The 26009-nt window shown below is 37.4% G+C and overlaps 1 protein-coding gene and 1 pseudogene across 2 annotated transcripts in view; both read right to left on the minus strand.

The window, feature by feature from the left end:
• The window catches only part of WASF1 (WAS protein family member 1), a 38510-nt gene extending 20754 nt beyond the window's left edge, over nt 1-17756 (minus strand). Inside the window, exons 1-2 of the mRNA XM_008637764.2 lie at nt 17663-17756; nt 8219-8379 (exon numbers count right to left, since the gene is read on the minus strand). Of these exons, the coding sequence (XP_008635986.1) occupies nt 8219-8351 (133 nt within the window). The 5' untranslated portion in view covers nt 8352-8379; nt 17663-17756. The remainder of the gene's footprint in view (nt 1-8218; nt 8380-17662) is intronic.
• Nucleotides 17757-24238: 6482 nt separating this feature from the next.
• On the minus strand, nt 24239-25048 carry LOC103619259 (annotated as a pseudogene). Its single transcript, XR_552354.2, has one exon. The product of XR_552354.2 is annotated as a transcription initiation factor IIA subunit 2 pseudogene (transcript).
• Between the last annotated feature and the right edge of the window lie 961 nt (nt 25049-26009).

Here is a 26009-nt window from a genome sequence, read left to right on the forward strand (position 1 = left end):
CAAATAATCTGTCTTGGAAATCTTTTCTTTATGTTGCATACAACCACAAACATACAGCGAGGAATAATTTGCCCATGCTCATGAACATTAATCCTCAAATGGGAAATACATTAAAAACAACCTGTTGTCTTTGAAGTGGTATGCCAACCATAATGTCTCCACCTACCTGTCTGTTGGTGGTCTCTTTATTTAGCCAGAGGTATATTTAACCAAATGCTTCCTCTAGCAAAGCAAAATGTTTGCTTTTTGTGAAAGGTACAACTACCATTCCAAAGAATACTGTATGTGAATGCATAAATAAGTACATAACACACGTAATCCGGTATTCGAGTTGCCATCTCTGTGTGTATTCTATAGGAATGTATCTTCAATTTTGAATGGATTACAAAGGACACAATCACAGGTGATAATACTGAACGAAGTGTCACAAACTCAAATAAGTGAAAGAACGTGTGAGAATAAAACACATTAATAAACAAAGCTGATCTCATTCCACATAATTTATAGGTAGTATGTCAGAAGAGTAAGAATGCAAAATTATCCAAATTATCCAAATATTCCAAAGTACCATTAACACTTCAGAAAATTTACAATATTATGGGCCTGCTGAAAAGCTCTACTCTTGTTTCACGCAGTACAATAAAGAGAATTACAGTTCACTATGACCATTAAAGTATTAACACCTTAGGATCCTGCTCACAGTTGGATACGTAATACCAGATCAGAAAGATCAGTGGTCTTGTTTGCCTACTAAATTAAATAACAATAGAGACTACTGCAATTAAATTAATTCAATGTCTGTGAAAAGCTTATTTTACTGTATTTGAAAAACCTGCTTGGCATTTATTTTTATTCACAGAGCACTTAAAAAAAAAATAAGAAGATACATTATTATTTAGTTTTAATTAAGGAATTCATTATTCACCTTCTTATTCTTTTCATAACTTTTCCTTGTGTATCAAAGGGCTCTGATCACAATTAAACCTTCAGTTAGAAAGGGATACAGGAATGCAGCTCTCTCTGGTGTCAGTCAGTATCCTTTTTTGTGACAGACAAATAAAATGTCTTGGAAACAATGTTCTGTCCTTCCTCCCCCCAATAACATACAGGTACTTTGATGGCATTTTGAACAATTATTTTTCTGACTTTTAAAACAGACCTACGAGCTGAAAACAAAACCGTAGCTAGGAGCTACTAATTGAAAATAGAATAAAAATTATACCGCTTACTGCCTTCCTCATTTTTTTAAAACTAAAACCACCAAAACATTTATTATCCACTCCATTTCCATTCATTACCATGGCAATAAGTGTACAATGGTTTATAAAATGTCAAAAAATACTGATCAGTACTTTTTGTATATTTTACAGTGCTTTGCTTTCACTAAATGTTCCTTCTAATTTGTTTTATCTCCTAATCTCCCTCCATAATTTCTTAAGCATTTATCCAGCCTCTCTGGCTTCTATCCACAAATGAGTAACTGCTAACAATCCAACTGACTAAAATGAAGACATACTAAGGTAAAAGAAATCGGGGTTTTTTGTCTTGTTCTGGGGAACTGGGTGTGTATCAGATGAAGTCAACCACGACCACCACATCAGGTTCTGGACAGTATTTCAGGCTAATTAAATAAAGTGTGACAAAGAGATGTCTTCAAAGATTTCATATTGTGTTGTACAAATTCTTACAACCACACTAGGGATCAGGGCATACATTAGCAGTCCCCTCAAAACTCCAGTCCTTAAACCCACCTGAACTCCAGCATTCTCAATGCTGTATCTGTTGGCAAACCCTAAGGAAAGGCCATTTAAATTAATCATTTTGCAACACTAGATCAGTTACCAACAGATTTAGTTACAGGCTCTCAGACAAGGAGTGGGACATGAGTCCTGAACCAGGACTTGTGGAAGAAGTCACTTCTTTACTACCCTTCTGCACTGTTAAAGAGTTCCAAACCGCTCAACTGCATCCCAACCTGAAGCAGCATCCTGCAGATCAGTTATGGCACTGGCAGCCTTTGTGAAACATGGTCTGAATTTGATGTAGCTACCTGGATAAACACATTGACCACACACAGTGCTCAGTGCCATAAACCAGCATCATTTTTTGAAATTCAAGAGGATGACTAGTAAAACTCAGGCCAATGTAAGATGAAGCAAGTAGCACAATCAAAATAAGACAATTGTTCAATCTTGCCAGAAGTATTAATCTTAATTAATTTAGCCTTAAGTAATCTGCCAGACTCCTGGGGCTCAGTGGTGTGTGTGAGCATGTTTTAACATTTACAAACCCAAAATCTAATCCAACACATTTATCACTGAATTAAATTACAAAAATACACATTAAATATGTGGTGACATTTATTAAGTGCACAGTATAGTGAAGGGTTATGTCACTAAAATTAATATTAATAAATACTATTTGATATTAAAATAGTAAATATGTTGATATATTGAACTACACAAACCCCAAAATAATATTAGTTTAAAAATATGAGTTTGGCAATTTTAAAAAAATATGTAGAAATTGATAAAACATCTGAAAGAATAAGCTTAGAATTCAGTCTGTGACCCACGTATACACTATCTTTCCTTGATTTCTATTATTTCATTCCTGTTCACACACTATACAGTATTTTTGTCCACTGCATTTTCTAAAAAATAGAGGCACAGAACAAGAGCAGCTGTAAAACCTGTCATGTCCCACTGCACAATCCCTTCCCAATATACTTACACTAAGCAAGATCACATTATCCACTACTGAATAGTTCCTTTCTACACAATATAGTGTATTTATTAGAAAATATTCTCTCAGGATAATTAGTTACTACATAAGCCACTAAAAATACATAACCAAGGTTCCTTTATAAAGCAAAACAAGAAAGATATACTGTCTACTAATACATTTTTCCTCCTCCATTATTTATGACATATAATTTAACATATCCATTGCCTGTTGATTCAGCTTCAGATCTTTACTACATAAATTAATTTTTAGAAAAAAAAGAGATATATCTGGGTTTGAAAGTCTGGGTTTATTTCTCACCAGGATCATTTCAATCTCACAGCTCAGTGACTAGGAAACAGACTAAAAGCTAGGAGACTGAACTTGGAGATAAGAACCTTGGTAGATCCTTGGGAACTTCATTGGTTATGGCTAAGCAAGCTCTGAAAAATGATGTACTAAATACATAGCACTGATGCTAATTAGGAACTTTCATTATGAAAGTGTGAGGGCAGTCCACAAGGACTGGATTTAAGGATTATAATAGGAGTATCAGAGTACTGAAGAGAGAACTTGATTCCTTCAGCCAGGAAAACTGAACCAGACATTTATCAGACAACCTGACCAGGGCATCGAAAGTATCAAATAAACTTTGTTAAAGACCTTATCTAGAGCAGGTCTGACGCTTCTTGTTGACATCCAAAAAGAAGTTGTCAGCCTTCAAAAATCTTCAGCCATGGAAGTCTGAGATATCATTGTTACCTCCCACTGAGGACACTGTCAAGTAAACTAGCTGAGATTACCACCATGTATTCAGAAATCTGTGAAAGAGACTGCTGGGAGCTGAACTTTATGTTGAAAGTAGCAGTGCTAATGATCATTTCAAAGGGAAGTCTTGCTCTTCCTTTTACTTCTAACACAACCTCAATTCACTGCTTTATGTAGGCAAGGAACTAATGGCAGGTGGGACTTTTTTCTGCTAACACATAATTGCTTCCAATGAAACTTTACTGACCCCTTGCTCATCCTCTCATTACCATTCCAGATGGACACAAAACAGCGTCACATCGCCACTGCTGCAAAGACAACATCAAGAAATCAGACGGAAGATTTTGAGAGGATGGGGTTCTCTCAAGCTGAGTTAGCCTTTAGTTTTCAAGTCCATCAGTTTGCTTACTCCATATGCACAAGAACACTTTCTCTTGTGTTCGCTGGCAATTGTAGTAATAATAAATTAAGAGGAGTGACTAATGAAGAAAATTCACAACAAATACTGAATGTCCTCTTGAACACACTGAGAAGGAGGATGGGCAGTGCAGGATGTGCCACAGGGGTTCTCCTGTTTCTGGAATACTGACTGAAGCTCTAGTTGCACATCTGCAGAGACTTACTTCCAACCATGCAGCATGCAGGAACCTTACCATGTGCTGAAGATGTTGTCCACACAGGGTGAAGAGAGAGGCTGATCTTTGAGCTCAAGAGGCCTGGTTCTAAAGATTAGTTGCAGTGCTGACACCTCACTGGTAAGTATTTCTGGAGAAACATTTCCCACTTACTGAATTACTTAAGCCAAGACAAACTGAAGATTTTCCTGAGCTGAAAAAGTGTTTCTCACAAGATGAGAGAAAAGTGTTTCTCACAAGATGAACCCTCTCGGGGAGGGCATGGTAAGCAAAAAATAAGAAAGAAAAGCTAAGCATGTCTGAGAAGAAAAAATAAGGGGGAGAAATAATTTGCTCCAAAGTCAGGCTTTCATTCCTGAAAACTAACAAATAAGGGGCAAGGAAAAGAAAGAATTAGAGGAACATGGTAAAAATAGATACAGTACATAGAAAAGCTAGAAACAGGGAAAAGGCAACAAAAGGTTCAATGTTAAGTGAAAATTGTTTCCACTAACATAAAAGGGACTCCAGCTTAGCAGAATTAGGCAGCATTCTCTTTGGTTATGCAGAGGTAAAAGAAAAAATGCATCTTGTTATGATTGAATAAAAGGTCTAGTCTGAATGCCTGCAATACAAATATTTATTAAAGGCACATACTCAAAAGAAGAAATGTTCTCCTCCCTAGATGGAGGTGTCAGAGACCAGGGCTGAGAACAAACCCCATCAGTTAGGTTTGTTATGTCGTACCGAGATTCTGTGTCCAGAACAGCTGAATAAAAGGAAAAACAAGATTGGTCAGTAGCTGTGAATAAAATCAGGAGGCTACATTCACACAAGACAGCTATTTATTCGCCTTCTAACAATGGCACAGCTGCACAATGCTATCAGTTGTGTTTCATGTATGCGAGAATGTTATGGCCTGACTTACACCAACGTATAGGGAACTGGAGCACTAATGTATGTGCAATATTGCTGAAAAAATTAGGTAAGCACTTCCTCAAAGCAGATACTGTTAGAAAGCAAGAAATACAGGGAAGAATGGCTAGGAAACTAAGACAGCTGTTGCTGTTGTCCAGAGAGTTTCTGTTCTGCCACAATGCTAAGAAAAGCTGTCAGAAAACAGATCCTTTTATGAAGTAAGAGAAGACTGGGAATAGACAGGGGGAAAAAATTACTTACTGGCAATTCTCTATGTTGTATCAAGACAGACTGACGTGTTTTCATGCTCCAGGGATAAAGGCAAGGACTATCACTCAAAGCAGAAGTAAGTATTTCATCCTTTCATCTCTACTTTTAAAGGTCACAAAATTTCTCAAACTGAACAATTAAAAGCAGCACATCAAGTAAGCTATGAAAGGATTGATAATTTGTATGGAGACACATAGTAGATACCACTGACATACTGATGTAAAGCCCTTTTAATTTTATACTGAAACACAGGAAAACAGAATTCCTGTCATTTCATAGATATTGTTGCTGCATGTATATCCTATTTAAAGGTTGTATCCAAGATCGTAGAAACACAATCCTGTTCAGGTTGAAAAGACCTCCAGAAGTGACCCAGTCCAACACCCTGTGCAAAGCAGATCCAATTAGATACAGCTGCTTGACTAATCCTGGTGAGCTGTTAATATATCCAAGAATGGAGATCTAATGACCTACATGACAAAACTCTATGCTTATTTTTCCTCACAAATGACCTTATCATTTAAAGTACTGGAGGCTCCAATTCCATAACAGCACTCTTTCTCCATATCATGTCAAAAGAAAGGTTAAAACTGGCTGGTCATGAAAATCACAACCATAATGGCAGAAGATTGATCCTCTATTTGAGGGCCAGTAAATGAAAAATCTTAAGAGGCAGAGATAACTGACTGCTGATCATTTAGATTTGCATAACTTTACCACCAAAAGTAAAAGCAGCTTTAGTTTAAAGGAAACGAAACCCTACCAGGACTCTCAGTTTCCACCATCAGAGTAAAGCCTCATTTTGTCTACAACTTAAAGGCTGATTCTCAAACATATACGTTATTCACAGAAAACAAAAAGGGACGGAGTGCAGAGAAGCTGGTTGCCAGGGGACTGCTGTGAAACCATGCCTGCTGGCTGTGACTCACAGGCAACTACTAAAATTTATCTGCATGCCAGCAGACCTCGCTGTACACCCCTAACAGTGACACACCAAGTGAAGTCTGGTTATTCAGGTTTAAGCATGAGACACAAAATTCCTATTCCAGAACTCCCAATTATTTTTTAATTTGTATTGCTCCTAGCATAAGCAGGCAGAAAAGCTAAAAGAATTCTGGAACAAAATACTTTCACAAGTACTCAAACCTTTGTAACACGATCCCTATTTTTAAAGAACAGTCTTTAGCAGTACTGAGAAATAAGGACTATTTTGTAAAACATTCTATTTTAATTGTAGGAAAAAAAGTTTGTTGGGGTTTTTTTTGTTGAAAACATACACAGTATCAGATAAAAACTTGGTATAAACATATGTATGCACGTTTCAGGGAAGAACCACATTGCTTTTCCAAAAACGAGTTACACACAGTTACGGTTACATTCCCTTGCAAGTGTTTCTCTGTGCTATATCCTCAGCAAACCATGTAACAAATGTGGGAGCATTCAATGGATATTCTTAATTTCTTTTTTCTTCCTTAATTGACTTCTTTCTGTTCTAGTATTGCTTCATCCTGACCTCCTCCTAAGCAGCAGTACATACAATGTTAGATTTAAGCTCTGTATACCAAGAAAACATAGCAAAGGCAGCTGAATCTCAACAGGTCAATCTGACACCATGATGTTGAGTTAGAAGTTACTGTTGGGTTTTTTAAGATCAAATAATGCTTCCAAATGAAAACACCAAATATAAATTTGGCATGCCACCTACAAAAGTAAATGCCTCCAGATGACGCATATAATCAAGTAAGAATTTTTTAAACAAGCAAACTAAAATAAAATAATACAATATTAATAAGTTGGACTTGGAAGGGGAGGCTTCATGAGCAGTACATGAGAAGTACCTAAGCAGCTAGTCTGGGAAGGGCTTTTGGCAGAATGAAGCAAAACCACAGATGGTGATCATATACTGCATCCTAATACGATATGCTCTTGGTTCACTGAAAGTATTCAAATAGTTACTTTCCTTTGTTGCTGCAGCTATATCATATAATGTTCATATTTATGTGCTGTAAAGCATTCCTGTCTCAACTGCATAATTCAGTGTCCTCAATTAAGTCTTCCACCTAATAGCAGCCTAACAGCTTTGATAGGCTGCCACAACACACTCACCATACAGCATATCATCAAACCAATAATTAAATCAATCTAATCAACAAATTAGGCTACTTCACCTATGACTAAGAAAATTATGGAGCTGACTTTTCACATTGTAGATGTATATACATGCACATTTAAATATTTAATGTGTTGGTAGTTTTACTAATGTCCTAGTGGTTAAAAAACACTTGTAGTATTGGAAATCCAAAATGTTATCATGCTGGTTCATCTGACAACTTACTGAGTTGCTGTAACTTAAAGAAAAAATAAGCCAGAAATCAGCCTTTTCAGCAAAACTCCTTCAGAGTTCCAGAGCTCGAGAAGTATTCACTCCTCTCAAGTGCACCAAGGGTACAATTGTTGACAGAGGGAGAAGTAGGAAGAAAAATCTTTACCTGTTTTAAATACCACATAATAATCACATTTCTGGGTTTATTACTTCAAAAGGCAACTCCTCTTTTTTTCTGAATGACCAAGAGTTTAAGTTGAGAGAATTAAGCAACCAGTGATATAGTTCTCATTAAGTCATACTCCCTCTCAAGAATTGCTCTAAGGTTAGCAATTACTGACTTCATTAACTACCAGCTATCTTTTCCTGTCACGTTCCACTGGTAACAGAAATACATGGATTAAGTGTTTTAAGACATGCTGCTAGAAAAATTCCTAGCTTTCTTTCACAGAAGTCCATGCCAGACACTATCCACAAAAGCAGCACATTCCAGACCCAATGACAATTTTCTACTGAGAATTTGAAAAGGTGTTCATACTTCAAACACTGTAACTGTAAAATATATCAGTTCTAAATACAGCTATTAAGACCATGTACTTACTTAGGCTACTCAGTTGTCTGATTATATTCGCCAAGGAGATATTGGTGACACATTCCAATTCATTCTTGATACCTCGGGGAAGAGCTGTGTGGCACAAGTGCCTGGGGTCTATGTTCCTTTTTACCAGCGGCATTCTGAAATGTACCAGAGGACCAGCAAACCTGCAAAGAAAATAGACACAGTACTGTTATAAGTTTAATTGTAAATATTTTAAATTCAGGTTATGTCTGAAGTTAAATCGACTAATCCTAACAGATAAAAATAGCTCCATAGTACTGATGGAATTCATTGCTCTGTGAGTACCTAAATATTTTCTTCTTTGACTAAAGAAAGATTATTTCATTGTCTCTCTTTAAATTTTTACCTGATTCAGATTCCAGTGAAGTGACAAATAATTTTTTACAGTTCTTGTTTTTATCTAAACCTCCCACCCCCCAAAAAAAGACAGGAAAATCTTTGCAGTACAAAACCATTAGAGAAAAATTGTGTTCTTGATGGACTACTTCCTTATTTGGGGCAAGCAAAGTCCAACAAAAAATTCTTTTTATTGTGAGATCAAAGTCAAACTAGTCATCTATTACACTCGAAAGGCAGATATGATTCATTCATTATGTCATGTCACCAGCAGGAGTCACCCTTCTAATCTGAACATCACTTCTAAATCGTACCCAGTTACGGTAAGAAAAGAGAAGATGTTGCCCTTCCCCCTACACTGTTACTGACAATAAATTCAGCCAACAATGCATCTTCCAAATATGAAAATCTCCACAGTAAACTTGTCGTACAATATCCTCCAGGACTCAGAAATCCTACCCCTTCACACTTTTCCAAATTCAAATGATAAATACAGCAAGAGTCTTTACTAGTTCTACAGGCAGTGTAAGAATCATCTCAGGCTGTGAATCCCAGGCTTGTAATTTTCTGCACCCATGACACTGATTGGAAGGAGTTTCCCAGAGGGCAAGTTACATCCCTCATCTTATCAGTGCTTCTTATTAAGATCCATCTACTAAAATTTTTCTTCATGAAAAACTGATTCCCTAAAATTATATATTTTTTCCATCATTTGTCATGTAACACTCTGAATGACCAATGCAAAATTCACACTTGATACACAGAGAATGGATACATTTAATATTGGTATAACTTAGTCTCCTTTTCCACTGCAGAAGAGGTTACACTTTATCCAGACTGAAAGGCAAACAGGTTTTCCAATGCAACCGATATGCAGTCCTAGTTCCTCAACCATCCAGCCTGCCTGTTTCATTTGTCCTCTGCTCAAAAGTTTTACCCCAAAATGTTCTCGGGATGCAGTCAGGGCTTTGTGTTGTGCTGCAGAATGCACACAGTATGTATTTAGCCACTGTTAACCTTACTTGGTCAAAACCAAGAGAAGGTGTTTTTGCATAATAGCATAAGGTAGAGCTGAAATTTCGCTGATCTAGAATGGCACAGTGAATTAGAAGAGGCAAAGGTGACTGTAAAGGAGTACTTTCACCTCACAGGCTGCTTAGATTTCTCCTTGCCATGTTTCCTGGGAGTATATTCTTTCACTGAAGCCAGGGCTCATAGCTGAAGGACCCAGATGGGATCCTTACGAGGACCTGAGAAACATCTCCGTGTTTCCAGGATCTGATTGCATCTCATTCATTGCATTTTAACATCATGTCTACCACCCTTATTTTCTTGACTGAACAATCAAAAATACTCTATGCTTTTTATTTGCTTTTATTTTCTCGAAATATCCCAAATCTTTCCAGCCCCTAAGTACTGAAAAGCTAGCCTTTACACACAAACTAAATAAAATAAAAAGTGCAAATCTGAACACTGTCTCAGATAGAAACAATGAAAAGAGTCTATAAACCCTTAACTACAGGTTTGTTATCATGGGTCCCCAACAGAAAATAAAGAAAGTATTCTGTCACTGTCAAAGAAACACAACAAATGATATGTGAGCAATGTTCTACAGAAGCAATTAAATATTAATTCCAAAGTTGAGCCCTTTCTTGATTACTGCTTTAATGACAGTGTTGTATAAACATCAAGCAGACAACTCTTTTAAAGATGGTCCAAACAAGTATGTAAAAAAACATTTTCACAGAAAAATTTCACACTTTCAACATTTTCTAATATCTGAATAATGCTGTTGTGGCTGTCCTACACAAACACATAGTATAACAAGAAAAGGTAGCAGTAGGAACAGTAAGTATGCTAAAAGGTGTAGTTTTCAAATAATAAACTTGGAAGGGAAACAAAAGACAGAAGATATAACTGACACCTTCAAAATCATGCCTCATATTTGAAAACTATGCAAAACCTGAACAGAGGATATTTACCAGATTCCCACAGAAACAAAACAAGGGAGGCAACAAAGGAAAATATCACTTAAACATGCTTAAAACAAGGGAAAAGGCATTTCACATAATGTTTAGTAAGTTCTGGAACTAACTGCCACAGAATGCTTTCTACAACAAAAGTACCTGCTGGTAATTTGTCCACTATAGACCTCATATTCTTAGCAGTTTGTTGCAATGACTAGAAGGTCTTGATGATTCCTCCCCGATTGTAACTAGTGATCCCAACACAGGGAGCAACAGGTGTGCAACAGCAAATGGAACTTTACTGTACCCACACAATTTCTTCACTCCTATAAAAGACGTTTTTCCTAACGTAGTTCATAACAAGAAAGCTGAAAAAATCTGAGACCGCTATGTTTATTATGTAGCTTTAGAGCTGTGAAAGAGGAAAAAAACAAAAAAGGAATTGTTACAATCTATTATATCCTTTAGGCAAAACGCAAAAAGATATATACACACCCCCTCTCCCCAGCTCCCAAACCATGCATTACCCAAGCCACTGGGGCAGAAAAGGAAAAATTCATTCCTACATCATGAAATCCTGTTACCATGTCACTCCAAAGTAAGCCCTGGGAAGTGTTCATAACCCCAGCCAGGCAGAAGAGAGAAGCAGCTTGTCAGTGCATAAGAGGATCCCTCGGCTGAGAGGTTACATGACACCTCCTCAGAGGTTTACAGCTCTCCTCCTGTCACACAGGTCTCCCTCCCCTCAGCTCTGCTGCTTCCTGGCTCAGAACTCAGGAAGGCAAGGCAATCCTGAAACACAACTACCTCCTCCTCCCTGCAATTCCATGCAAATCTTTTGAGGCAATTCTTCTGAAATGAAGCGGCACTAGTTTACACTCAGTTAACTGCAAGTACTTTACTCCACAGTGATCTTAAAATGAAACTTCTCTCTACAAAGAGATGCGGATGCCTTTTGTAGAGCTACTATTGAAAACTCTTCTGCCCCACTTCCTATACATCCTTTGAAGCACTCTGAATCCACTTGAGAAGCCAACTCTAATCTTCTTTGCAAAACCCTTTACTACTTCAGTTGCACAATGGCTGGCACAAACTCATCCCCCTCACATATGCTTCAAGTATGAGTACAGAATACGACTGTGTGTACATAATGCCTGCCTAATGTTTTTGTTAAGCTACCATGTTTTCATACGTGATTTTTCAGGAATTAGGTAAAATGCTCAAGTTGCTTTTCAATTAATTCCTATTACTTAAAAAAAACCAGCAAAACAACGGCACTAATGAGAGCTAATTAAAATGTTTTCAGAAGAACAGCCTTAATGAGATTCGACCACACTTCTTTTCAAAAAAGCAAGTTGTTGAGTGTGTTGCAGTCCTCTTCAGCTCTTAGGGGTCTTAGGGAGTGAGTGAAACTCTTTGTCTCATACTTCTCAAGCACTGCTGGCAGCAGCTGAGAAACCTTCTCAGGGCACCTGCCCCTCACGCCCACAGCCCCTGGCTCTGAGCAGGACAATGTTCCCCGCTGCTGGTGCTCAGAGAAGGTCCTGGGGAGCACTGGGGTAGGAAACAAGCTACCACTTCCCCTTCAACACCCTCCTGTAGAAAAATTTCAGAATTGCAAGATGTGTGGAGAAATGTTACATGACTTATAAGAAGCTTGTGAAAAATCTGAAATGTCAGTAGTCACAGTAATGATTCAGATTTTCTAACGAGTACAGTAAGACAGGTAGGAATGAAAGCACAACAATAAGGTGGGGAAAATGAACTCACCTGCCCAACAGTTTAACTAGAAATTAAACTACAGTTTCATTTTCAGGAGAGTAATGAAATTTCACAATCACATGGTTTTATTAATGAAAGTTTACTTCTGATTAGGTTACATTTCACCCTTACTAAAATTGTCATTATTTTCGTAACATTAACAAAAGATATTCTATAACATGCCAATAACGCAGGACTGAATGCTCTTGCTTTGATGGAGTTAAATTAACCAGCCATTTCTAGAGTATATCTTTAGACTTCAGTATTACAATACTACTTGTAATTTTCCTTTAACAATGTGCAACAGCAATGCCTTTCATATGCCCCATTTAATTGATCACGTTCCAGCTGCTGGCAGAACAGACCACAGTTTCAAATGCAACAATCAATTTAACACTTCCCCCACCCACCCTTAGAAATACAAATAGAATATATAATAGTTTTATATTTGCTTACATAATCATGTACTAACTGCACCTACGCTATACACAAGCTAATAAAAAAAAACCTTAAATGTGTTAACAAATCTGGTAAAATCAGAATTGCATAAGTTAAAAAACCAAGCTCATTCACCTGGCAAATTTTCTTTTAATTATATTACAAGACATTATAAATCATATCAGTTGCAGAAAATCCAAACATGAAGTTCTTATAATGTCCACCTCTACTATGAAAGGCAAATGTGCAAAGAATTCATCTTCCTTGTTTTTCTGCAGCTCTCACTGCAAGATCAAGATCAGGTATAAGCTTAAGAAGGAACAGACACCTACAGTGTGGTGTCCTTCAACAAATTAGGCCACAACCACCTACTGCTGAGTCAACATAACAATTTTAAAACTCTAAAGGCAATTAACATCCCTTAAAGGATACATCTTAGAACTGACAAGATGACAACTGACATCTTAAATTGGCAATTCAACAGAAATGTGTTAAAATTACAGTTTTGAAATCCTTTCTGTTGTGAACCATGTCACAGAATGGAAAACCTTCTCCTTGGAACATTTCCCTCAAATCTCAGTCTTCTGCAACTTGCTTTCAAAAATTTTTTCTAACTGCAACTAACTAGGAAAAGACTTTATTGTAACTAAAAAAATGTGAAAGAAAATAAATGCCGAATATATTACTAGAACGTGATGTTGACATCACTGCTCTTTATGAACGAGTGTAAAATGAATTGTTTGCATCTTAAGACCTCCTATACTAGATTGTCTGTTCCAAAAATTGTTAAACAGTTACAGAATCATAGAATATCCTGAGCTGGAAGAAATCCATCAGGATGATTGAGTCCAACTCCAGGCCCTGCACAAGACAGCCCAAGAATCACACCATGTGCCTGAAGGTGTTGTCCAAACACTTCTTGAAATCAAGCTGGTGCCATAACCATTTCCCCAGGGAGCCTGTTCCAGTGCCCAACCATGCTCTGGGTGAAGAACCTTTTCCTAATATTCAATCTAAACCTTCCCTGACTCAGCTTCATGCTGTTTCCTCGAGTCCTGTCACTGGTCACAAGAGTTTGATCAACCTAAGGAGCAATTCCTATATAGGGCATAGAAAGGAAGTTGATAATTTATTTCTTAATTAAACCACAGAGTCACTACTAAAATACTTCATATTTTATTTGTAGTCACAAATATAAAAATACTGTTCCCCAAGTAATACCAACAACAGTCTCTCAAAACATTCTCTAAATATGCTGTCGCTGAACTGAAGATAAGATTATTCAGGGATAGATTAATATGTCAATGGGTCACTGAAGGCTCTATCTCAATAACTTTGTATAGGAAAGCATTTGATTAGCAAGACAGTAATTAACAGATTGTGAAAACCAATATCCCTCATATAACTATAAAATAGTTTTAAAATTAATTTGTAATATTTATTCTGTATTTAATATTGACTGACTTCTGTATTGTTTAAATTGTCTGTGGCAATTAGTATTTTCCTCCTGTAGAACAATCTGTAATCATTTCAGCACATCTGTCACATCAGATAAGCAGAAAAGACAGCACAGTCACAAATATGGGTAGGACTTGAGTTCTACTCAATCTTTAAGGCATAATTACAGACAGTGTTAAAAAATTATTTTTCAGCTGCTACCATCCAGCCAATTTTCTCTCAGATGTGTATCACAAGACTACAGTCTCTCCCCCACGCCTGTATGCACACCTGCACACAAACCCACACACTCATCTTTAAAGCACATGAAAAAATATTTGAAAATCAATTTGGATTTGATTACAAACACAAACCACAGCCATTTCTACTTCTTTGTCAAAATTTATAAGTTTAATATTTATTCAGCTAAACAAATGGAAAAAAAAGGGCAATAATTTTTTACATTGGAAAAGAAGAAGCTGTCTTTTAAGCCCTATGTAGCTTGTGACTATCATGAATTAGTATCGTAAAAGTGAAGGCAATTTTGGCAAGCTATGGGTGGGAAGAAATTGAGTGATTAATAATTTGTATGCTGACTTTTAAGAGCTTTATCTGTGATAAATTAGCTTTTCAAAAAAATCTTAAATAGCTACTGTCACTGAGAACTCTGGTGATGGCAGTGAGAGCAGAGTTCTCAGTATGGGCAACAGTGCAAAATACAACTCCTCAGCAGCAATGGAAGAAGTACAACCTCACTGACAGAAACGGCAGCAACATATCAGGGAGAAAGTCAACATATCAGTTCATATCTACAGGGCTACCTCAAGTTTGAGAGGAAACACCAGTGTATTTTCAGAGTGAAACTGCAATCTGGGTCAAGTCAATGAGCTCTGCGTAACAAAATACAGCATCATAGCATGCAGCAACCACTCTCCACCCTGAGAGCCCAGCCCTTAGGGCTTCCACACCATTTCCCTTTCTGCTGGGGAGAATCATTTATCGTCCAACTCTGGCTACAACCTGCTCTTTAACTTTGGGCTTTCCTCAGTGTCCCCACTTGTCTGGAATTCCTCCCACCTGTGTTTTGTTCAGGCTGCCTCTGGCCCCTCTTGTCCCAGTATACAGGTGAGAGAGGCTGTCACCCTCTCCTCTCCTTTCACTCCAATTACACGCATAGAGCAAAAACATAAGATATCCTAAATACAAGGGGAGAATATTCAGGTCAATATTAGTTTCTTTTTATCAATACGAGTGCAAAATGCAATAGGGTTAAATAAACAGCACGTGGATTTTGCAAATCTCGTCCATATTGTTAAGCAGAATTCCTACTAATGAAATGGAATTCAAACATAAACAGTTCAGAGTGAAGCAGCTTACTAACTGTGGCTTTTTAAGATAGGCTCTTTTTACAAGGTTAAACTCAGCTTGATTTCACATAAATGAAGTTTTGCTTTTGTTTTCCTACGGTTTTGCCTATGATTTTCCAGAATATAAACAAGTACCTACTGATTTGTCAATTTCTTAAGCATCAAATGTTACTTCCTTCATTTCCCACTACCTTTCCAACAGCTTCCATCTTACTATGGTGTCTTTTAAAGTCATTCATGTCAAATTTAACAAATTTGCAGCAAAGGCAAAAAGAAAAAAAATCCAGCCATCATTACTGCAGTTATTTGTCTTGCTAATAACTGTAAAAATATCTCTGTTCATCTTAATAAAGCAGCTATTTAAATCAAATTGCTCTTGGAAAAAAAAAAAAAAACATTAGAAACAAATCAGGTTCAACACTACCTTCCCTGAACAGCAGGACTGCTGGGGGCAATAAGGCACTAAGCCAGTTACTCTTCTGGCTTATAGACAAAATTCAATGAACAAAGCTACACGTGACACTGTTTAGCATGTCTACAGCAAGAAACATTTAGACTTACAACTTTCCTTCACATTAAGTATGTTAAGCAAAAATAGAAATAAGAAAATTATAATGATCTTTTTTTGTATAATAGTTTACTTCTGAAATACATGTAATATAAAAAACCCAGAACATACATATACTAAAATTTCTGATTAAAGAAACTCTCCTAGGTCTATTAAAAAAATAAAATAACAACACTAAGGATTTCCAGATGTTAGATGCAAATTAATTGGTATTTAGGCTTGGTTTTCCTTATAATTCTACTTCTTAGTACCTTGAAACTAAAACTTTTATTACATGTATGATGACCCAATCCCTTCATGACCTGTCATATTTTAAATTTACAAAACAGTAAATAATCAGAATCAGAAGAGAATAGAATCGCATTTTTCAAATCCAAATCCTAAAGGCACAAAATACTAATCACCAATTTCTTTTCTTCCAATACAGCACTAAATTACAGTGAAGACTTACAAAATCAGTCTTGTAAATAGTTCACAGAAAAGATGAGAATCATTATACCCAAACAGGCACAAGTTGCAATGATAGTTTACTAAAAAAGTTTTTTAAAAAAATTAATGAAATTAAACAAATGTATCCATATATTAATGGAGAAATATTTAAGTCATATGGAATCACATCTTACTTCATTGTTAAGATAGTAATCAAGAAAAAAGTGACTTCTTGCACTTGTATTTCTATTAAGCTTCCTGAAGAAGTTAATTTAAAAAATATAAAGCATATGCACAATATATTTGCATAACATACATGTACAGACACATATGGCTACCTCAAAATAGAAATATTTTAAATTATTACATGTACAACTAGAAAAAGAACAGCAAAATTTCTTAGCAGCATTACTAAATATTATTCAGAATAGCCTGTACTCATTAATTTTCTCCTAGAGAGCTCCTGTCAGGTCATTTGATTAATAACAATTTTGGAAGTATCCTGGGTTCTAATTTAGGTACAGCCAAGAATGCTCAAATTAATTTTTGATTACAAGTTTTCCTCTTTACCCCAAAGGCTAAAAATGTATTAATGCATAACATAGTATGGAACTTGAAATTGCTTTTTGAGACCTATGTTTTATCTGATGACATTTTTTCTCTCTGCATTAATCTAGTCTTCCTGTTAACAGTTTCTATGTATAGTGTATAACTCAAAAGCCCTATGATGGATTGCAACAAAAGCTCTTTATTATAGTCTTGACAGAGACAGATAACTAATCCAGTGTTAATTTAAAATCAAAACCTTAGTACCAGAACTAAAGGTACAGTTTCTGTGGTTTAAGTATATCTTATCATAACAAGCTGCCTTTGAAAATTTTCTACCATTTTCCTTGAAAATAAATATTCCATGCATTAACAGTTACCTTTGCTACATAGTCCTTTGCCAATCCAGGATAAGACCTATTACAAGCACACGTGAATTTTATAACAATCTTACAGAATCTACCAAAAGCACATAAAAATCAATGCCAATATACTTCTGTTGCACAGATACAACAACCTGCTTTTGAATGAACAATATTTTGTGGCAGCAAATTATAAATATTTAAAGAAAAGGTACCTGAACTTCCCGGCTGCTAAGAAAAGCAGCCTGGTAGGTACTGGGGGGATGAGGTGTTTCACCCTGGCTACTGCACTGAATGGCTGCGTTTCCCATCCCCGACAACTTCCAGGGCTCCGCACTCCGAGGGAGCCCCCGGGCTGGGGCTCTGCTGATCACAGCCAACACCTCCCACGCCGGCCCTTCCAAACAGGCTGGCTCTTGCACCAAGGCATTAGAATTCAACACACAGTGCCCTGCCCTAACAACAGGGCTGTCCTTACAAAGGAAACACAGACACGCTCCCTCCTGGTGACCAAACTGCCCTTCTTCCCCAGACACAAGGGGAGAACCCCCTGAAGGCAAAGTGATGAGGAAATAATTATTCCTTTGGTACCAAGCTACAACGGGTAAATATTAAATTAGGTTGTGCCAAAAATGAAAGAAATGAGTTGCTGTGCATTGGTGAGGAAAGAAGGGAAGGGGAAAACAAGAGTCTGGGCGTTGTGTTGATCTCATCGATGAATCTAAGAAGGAAATTGCATATTAATCAAATAATAAATGATGTTGGGAATCTACAGTAGTAATCAGACCAATGTACAGAGGGCTGTGACTAAGAAACATCACACAATGCAGGAGCTACTTATGCAGTTCCTGTACATTAATTCAGCAGTGATACACACTGTATAAACTAGTACTCCCTTACTAAACTAGGTAACAGGTGCCAACAATGACTATCAACAGCTTTCCGTGCCTCAAAACATTATTAGAGATTTGAAGAAGTGATGTTAAAGTGCAAGAGCCACGGATGAGTCATGTATTTAAGAATGAAATCTTCCCTGGACTTTATGCTATGACACCAAGTGCCTAAATGCATTTTATGCTTGGATACCAAACACACAAATGACAGACTGTGGTGATCTGTTTACCCATTGCTTTTCCTATCCCACATTGTTCCCGCCCTGTTCCTTGCCCCTAGCCCTGGCCATTCCCTCGGGCTCTCCCTATTGGCTCCTGTACCCGGATCACAAGGTCTCTCTGCCTCTGAGGGTTGCTGAGACAAGGTGTAACTATTAAAAGTCCTCTCAAACCCTCATGGAGAGACCCTTCTCACCTCCTTTGCCATCACTGGTTGTAGGGCTGACAGCTGCCAGAGCAAAAACCGCGGGGCCGTCCGAAATGGACTACGGGAGGGTGACCATGGTCATACTGCCCTAAGCAGCCCAGCTGAGCTCTCAGGAAAGCTGCAGCCTGCTAAACTAAATCTAGCATTACAACAGACAGATTATTGGGTTTGACTTTCTTTTTCACAGTTTTAAAGAAAGAACTAAGATATACCAACTACCAAGTGGGATATATAGATGTGTAATAATCATCTTATTATTACTAGATGAGCTTCTTCGTAGATGAATTTTCCCCCCCTTGTGAACAACGAAATTCCTGAGAAGAGGATTTGTTGCAAAAAATACCAATGCACAGAAACAACATTTTTCCCTGTCTACCGCCATTTATATTACTTAACATGTTTGAAGAGCCGTGCTGGAGGAAAAAGGTATTAGCATTTACAGAGAAGTTGTTTACTTTTGAACTGAAATGTTATTAAATATCCCACAGTCCAGAAACACTGATGATGATTTAATAATGATTTCTATTATTATAATATATAAAATACAAAAATGAATATTATTTTAGTAATGATTTATACTGCGGCAGGCTAGAAAGAGGCAATTTCATCCTTCACTCTGTGTAACAACAAAACTCCCCACTGAAGTGAGTTAAAGACTTGCTAAGGAAAGACTGGAGGACTCAGAGGTGCCTGTTTTCTACACAGTGAAGTGTTATTAGGGACAATAATTTTTCCATTCAAATATCATCATTTTAAGTAGGGTATTTCCAGTAATTTCTTGCGTAAACTCTTCTACAACCAGCTACATCTCACACACACAAAAATGTGTCAATTCTCCCTCGTTCCCTCTGAGCTTTGTTCCCCTATACTTTCAGATTACATATATTAGTTCTTATTTCTCATTGTTTGTAACATTCAGGTATTTATAGATGCCACATGCTTCCTGTCCTAGCAATTTTACTAAGTTATAAATTTCTGCTCTTATTTAGCAGGAAAAAAAAATTGAGGGGTCCAGATAAGGACGACAGAGGTGGATCAGAGGGCTGGAGCCCCTCTCCTATGGAGACAGGCTGAGAGTTGGGGTTGTTCACTCTGGAGAAGAGACAGCTGTGGGGAGACCTCACAGCACCTTTCAGTACCTAAAGGTGGCTGCAAGAGAGCTGGAGAGGGCCTTTTTACAAGGGCATGTGGTGATAGGAGAAGGGAGAATGGCTTTAAACTGAAAGAGTTATAGTTAAAGAGATATTTAATGTTTAGATTAGACACTAGGAATATACCCTTCACTGTGACGGTGATAAGCCACTGGGACAGGTTGCCCAGAGAAGCTGTGGATGCCCCTTTCCTGGAAGTGTTCAAGAGCAAGCTGGATGCAGCTCTGAGAAACACGATCTAGGGGAAGGTGTGGAACTAGAATATCTTTAGAGGTCCTTTCCAGTACAAATAATCTTCCGTTTCTGTGAATGCTCTTAGTTTGACATCATTAGTTGCTACCATCTACTCTAAATTTGCACCTGCATAACTTCAATTTTGCAAATTTTTTTTCCCCAATTAAGTTTCTTGTTTGGATGTCCTTTGAAGGTTGAGGTCTGAGCTCCAGACTCTCAAACTCCTAGTCTTTTAAGTAGCTATTCTGAAAGGAAATGGGATTCTTTACAGGACCACATTTAGAACTTGCAATAGGAAGTTTTTTTCTATTAGCCTGATTTATATGACTTCCAAAGAATAAATAAATTTTTACAGAAAATCAAGGAAACTAGTCATGCCAATATTTATTGAGAAGAAATGTGAGCTATTTGCCCTTCTGTCATAATACTGATGAAAAATTGTATAAAAGAATCAGCATTCATTTAGCAAATTTATGTAGCAAGTAGGGATTACATGCATGAAGGTTTTTAAATGTGCTATATTTTAATAAATTAATTTTAATATTCTGTAGTTTCTGCAAGCCATAATTTAAACACCTTAAAATATCTCATAAGGAAAAACTTATTTTCCAGACAAAATTAGATTTCTCTGTAATTTTGTAAGCAGATTTAAAGTACTCATATTTACATAAGTATTTTTCCCTAAGTTTAAACACTCAAGTTAATTATAGCCAGCATTTACTTCCACTGTCCATGCCTGAGTTTGAGAAGTATTCTTGCCAGGAAATGAATAAGTATTGGCGAGAAAACTAATTTTTTTTGTGAAGATTAGAACTAATTAAAGCTAGTCCTCTCAAGGCTTTCATGTCATGGTTGATTCTGAGCTTTAACTAAAGCTGTTCCCATAACTGGGATATCTGCAGAACTCCTTCCCTCTCTGGTTTCCTGTAGCTATTTACATGTAAACTAACACTGTCACCTTTCCATTGCCCGTAACATTTGCAAAGACATACATTTTAACAATATGTACAGGAGTTCAACAACATTTCAAATATCTGTTCCCTATGAAGTTTCTCCTAAATCTGACAGTCACTTAAAAATATTGAGATGAAATAGGAATCAGACAAACAGACAAAAAATGACTGCATTCACCTTCTTTTCTTGACTCCAGGTTTGGAAACTTGATTTTTAAAATTTTTAAGTTGGTTTTGTGCTATGCATCAAACAATCATTACGTAAAGTTACAAGCTTAAATAACTGAAGGCACAAATGTGAAAGAAGAACATTTTGAAATTCACACATTCTTGTACTTTATGATTTGGGCTTGGAAATACAAAATCCATGCAAATGAAAACTACAGTCACCAAACTGGAGATGCCATCTCAGTTTCAAGCAGAGAGAAACTAGTCCCATTTGGAAGCTTTTCAAGGGAACTTCTCTCCAGCAGGTCAGAAGAGTCTTTCCAGTTGTGCATTCACCTTACATCAGACTTCTCTATTATAGACAGTAAAGGTACACCTACACAGCTTATGGCACCAACAGGATTAAGGCACTGTGAGCAAAAAAACCTGCAGGTATCTATTTATTCAGGAAAAGAAGGTGTTCTCAGTCTGCAGGGAAAACATCCTCAGGCCCATTACGTGTGACAATCATAGCACCTTCTATGATAAGGGAAACACCGACTTAACGCAGATCTCTGTTGGCTCCTTCAAGGGAGTGAAGGGACCACAAACAGGAAAAGAAGGGAAATCTGTTTATTCTTGATACAACGCAGCAAAAAGATTAGCCCAGCCAGCCACGAGAAAGGGCAGATCTAGTAAGGAAGTTAATAAAGCTGGCTCTTTGTCTCTTAACAAATATTTAGCGGAGAATAGATAGTGAAATCATAGGGATGTAGAAATGAGATTATCTTTAGCTCTCTCTACAGGGAGCTCTGACAAGATAGCTTGGAATTGTTAGACTTTGAACTAGTACATATAATTATCAAGTAATAAAGATACCTGTTTGCCTCAAAGGTAGATAATGTAAGAATTCAATTATTTCAGTAATTCCTTTTGCAATTAAGATTTGCTAACTGTAGAAATTCAGAGAATTTAGGACACAATATTAGAACAGAACTGTATAAAATGCTACTTATCAAATATTGGTTCTGTCACCAAAATACTGGTTTCAAGCACAGCAAAAAATAGGAAATTGACATGTCTGTGAAGACACCAACATAGTCGCTTCAGCAGCCTCTGAGGACAGCAGTTGGAAATCACCATAGCCAGCTCAATGCTGGAGATTCCACAGAATGCCAGAAACCACAGGTGCCTAAAAAGAGCCATCCATTTCATTCACTTTTTTCTTTTTTTTTATCCAAGGACATCTGGAACAAACAGGAAATCAAAAAGGCCTCCATGTACTTCAGGTTAACTCTATCTACCCTCTTTGAAGCACAGGCACCAAAGGAAGATTCTTGCTTCCTGAACAACAGCCTGATGTCTGAAGAACTCACTCAAGAAATGGAAAGACTGATTAAAAGATGGACACAAGATTAAGAGGAATGAATTCATGCCTCCCATACTGCAGTAATCAAAAGCGTTAAGCCACAGAACACTTTTGTGTGAAGGCACTTGAAACCAAGCAAGCAAACAAGGAAGTCAAATCTTATCCAGAAACTGGGATATTAGCTGAAAGTGGCAGAACTAAGTTCCCAGATCTTAATCCCAGAAAATAATTATGCACTTAAAAATAAATATATATATGTGTGTGTGTGTAGTCATTAGATAAAACCATTTTCAGAATTATTGATTAGAAAATTAGATATGTGTCCTTAAAGTTTAACGTCCTGGTCACTTGAAAGGCATTTTTTCCTCTATTACTTAGCTCTTTCTCCCCTAGAAAGGGGAAGACATAGGTTTAAATCACCTGTCTTGAGTGCTGTACCCATATTTTTCAGTGGTCTAATGTGGGGTATGGGGGCTAATGTGCGGTAGGCCCAGCCCCTGCCCTAGAGGGATCTCTGCTGAGATAAGAGATTTCGCAATCGCCCAGCAGGACTCCCTGGAAAGGCAACCACTTCTTTGGTCAAGGTGAGAAAAGACAGACCCACAATCCTTTAGGAGACACTATGCAGATCATAAACCTGACAGGATCAGTTGAAATTCAAACACAAAAAATAGCAAGTGGCAAGGAAGTTATGGAGAGCAAAGCAACAAAAAGCAGAACAACATTGGCACCAGATCCCCTTAACTTTCCTTTGCTTCCTGCTCCTTCAGAGAACTGAAACAACCTCCTCCACAGAAAGAGCAGATCCAGGACCTGGACAAACACCAACCCAGAAATATGGTTAAAGCCTGGAGTGACAGGAAAAGAGGGAATGACTTCAAATGAGTAGGTTTAGATAATACGAAGAAATTCTTCCCTGTGAGGGTGATGAGATAACTAGACCATGTTGTCCAGAGAAGCTGTGGCTGCCCCACCTCTGGAAGTGCTCAAGGCCAGGCTGGACCAGGCTTGGAGCAACCTGAGATAATGCAAAGTGTCCCTGCCCATGGAAGGGGGCTGGAATGAGATCATCCTAAAGGTTCTTTACAATCCTGGTCATTCTATGATTCCAAAGCACACTTAATTGGAACAAAATAAAAGATATGCTACAGAGAACTCAAGATGGAGAAGTTTGTCTAAAGACAGGAAGAGACTACAAGTAGTTGGAGGTAGAAAGAACAAATTTTTATACTTCTATGGGTTGAAATTTAGTTTACCACATGATTATTAGAGAACAAAAGAAGTTTAAACCTAGAAGATTGAGTCTGACGTAGGAACAAGAGAAAACCATGGTACAGATACACATTTGCATCCTTCAAGATTAAAAACAGACACTTAATTGTGCTGTTGAAATAAAAGCAACTGTCTGTTCTTTTGGTTTCAAAAATGGTTACTTACCAATCTGCAGTTTGCAGCAAAGGGCACGTAGCAGAGCTATTTATAGAGAGGAAGATGCAGTCACAAACACACAAACAAGCTGCCCAGCACAAACTGCTAAGCTTTTGCTGATGTCCTCCTCCATCATTCTGGAACAGCCATTTCTTGCAATACTTAACAGTGCAACCACACTCAGAACCCTGTAACTGAAAGACTTTTTCATTTGCAACATTTCTCTAAACACACTTAGAAAATTTTGGGATAACATGGTATTTAATGCTAGTTTCTAAACAAAGTTTTCCAATGATTGCTCTTTCAAAAGTTTTTAAATAAAAGTTTATTACAGAAATTATTTTGAACAAAAAAAGACAACAGTATCTCTTGTAATTTAAAAAAAGGTAACATTGTATTCATGCCCTATAAGGTGAACTGAAGAAACGCTACAGGTATTTCTTCTGCTGTCATTCTGTGATGCTTTCTAGTATGGATTAACTCACATCTGCATCACAAGAATTGAGTCTGATCAGTCCCTTTCCATGCTTCTCTCCAGAAAGTGCTGCATATTAACAGAAAATATTGCAGACAAACCACAGGTCTATTCACTCTGCAGTATTGGAACCAGTGTTTTTTCTGTCACATGCTACAATTTTCACTTTATCCACTTTCACAAGTTCAGTGACCTCCCTAAATTCGACATCATTCAGTACAAATGTCCATACGTTGTCACAGAACCTGTAAGTGTTCAGAGACCCCCTGAAACTGACTCTGTTACTGACTCGCTGCACCAGTGCTGAATTTATAGCTTTATCAAACTGAAGTAGCACCTGAAGGGCCAACTGAGGTGTGATTTGCTGTGACTGTATGAGCTCATCCAGACTCTCCTGAAGGTTGTTCCCCAGCGTGGTGTTCCTATACAGCTGATAGGCCATGGTTCACTGCGAGGGCTGGACACGTCCTGGTCATCCACGGCTGCGCGCCTGTGCTGTCCTCGCTCGCGCGCGGCCAGAAGCACGCAGGGGCTGGGCATACCCCACAGTCTAATATGGCATAACCAACCAAATGTTCTATCAGTCAGGGACAGTAATGACCACTCTCAGATGAGATGGAATTAGTCATAGATCTAATCCCCAGCTCACCTTTTCAAGCTTATCCTGGGAATAATAGAGGATTCAGGAGGCTATCCACACACCTAGACAAATTAAGTACCTCTAAGCATATGTGGGTGACTTAAGTTAAATGTCTCAATTAGGCAGGGAGGAGCTTAATGTATTTATAAACATAGCATTAAGCAGTCTTGGAAAATAAACAGATTTTACTATCTGTGATGTATACATTTTGGGTAGGATATGTCGTGCTTAAACCATTAATCTAATCCTATGTAATGCAAAAGACAATGCTGTACAATCCTATTTATGAGCTAAACTAATCAAGCTCCACTTTAAATCTACTTACAACCTTGGCCCTAACATTAAATTAAGTACAATTCACTCCTTAGATGACAAGAGACAATATGCCAATTCCATTCTATATTAATAATTAATATTAATTTTTTCCCATTTTAGAAGTGTTCTTCACTGACCATTTCCCTTAAAAAATTCTGTCTCTCCAACTCTACTTTTATGCTTTATTATCTTTCCTGCTTTACATAACTAAAACATATTATAGCTGAATTTAAGATCATTAAAACCAGGAAACAGTATGCTTTTCCAAGGGAAGTACAAGTTGTATAGTCAAGGAAGTTCAGAATACTTCAATTAACCTGTGGACTTGGTTTCAAGTCAGGTGCTTTTCGGATATTGATTCGGTTATTTTATTAACTTACAGATGAGAAGACTGTCCAGGAGTCTGGAATTAGTACATTGAAACACCAGTGAGGAACCCATATAATCTGAGGACATCCGAGAAAAAGAGTGGATATGGAATTTAACATGGGATTCAGCATAAGGATGGGCTGTTATATGGCACAGAATAC

The sequence above is a fragment of the Corvus brachyrhynchos genome, unplaced genomic scaffold (assembly GCF_000691975.1).
Source record: "Corvus brachyrhynchos isolate BGI_N302 unplaced genomic scaffold, ASM69197v1 scaffold14, whole genome shotgun sequence".
NCBI classification, from domain to species: domain Eukaryota; kingdom Metazoa; phylum Chordata; class Aves; order Passeriformes; family Corvidae; genus Corvus; species Corvus brachyrhynchos.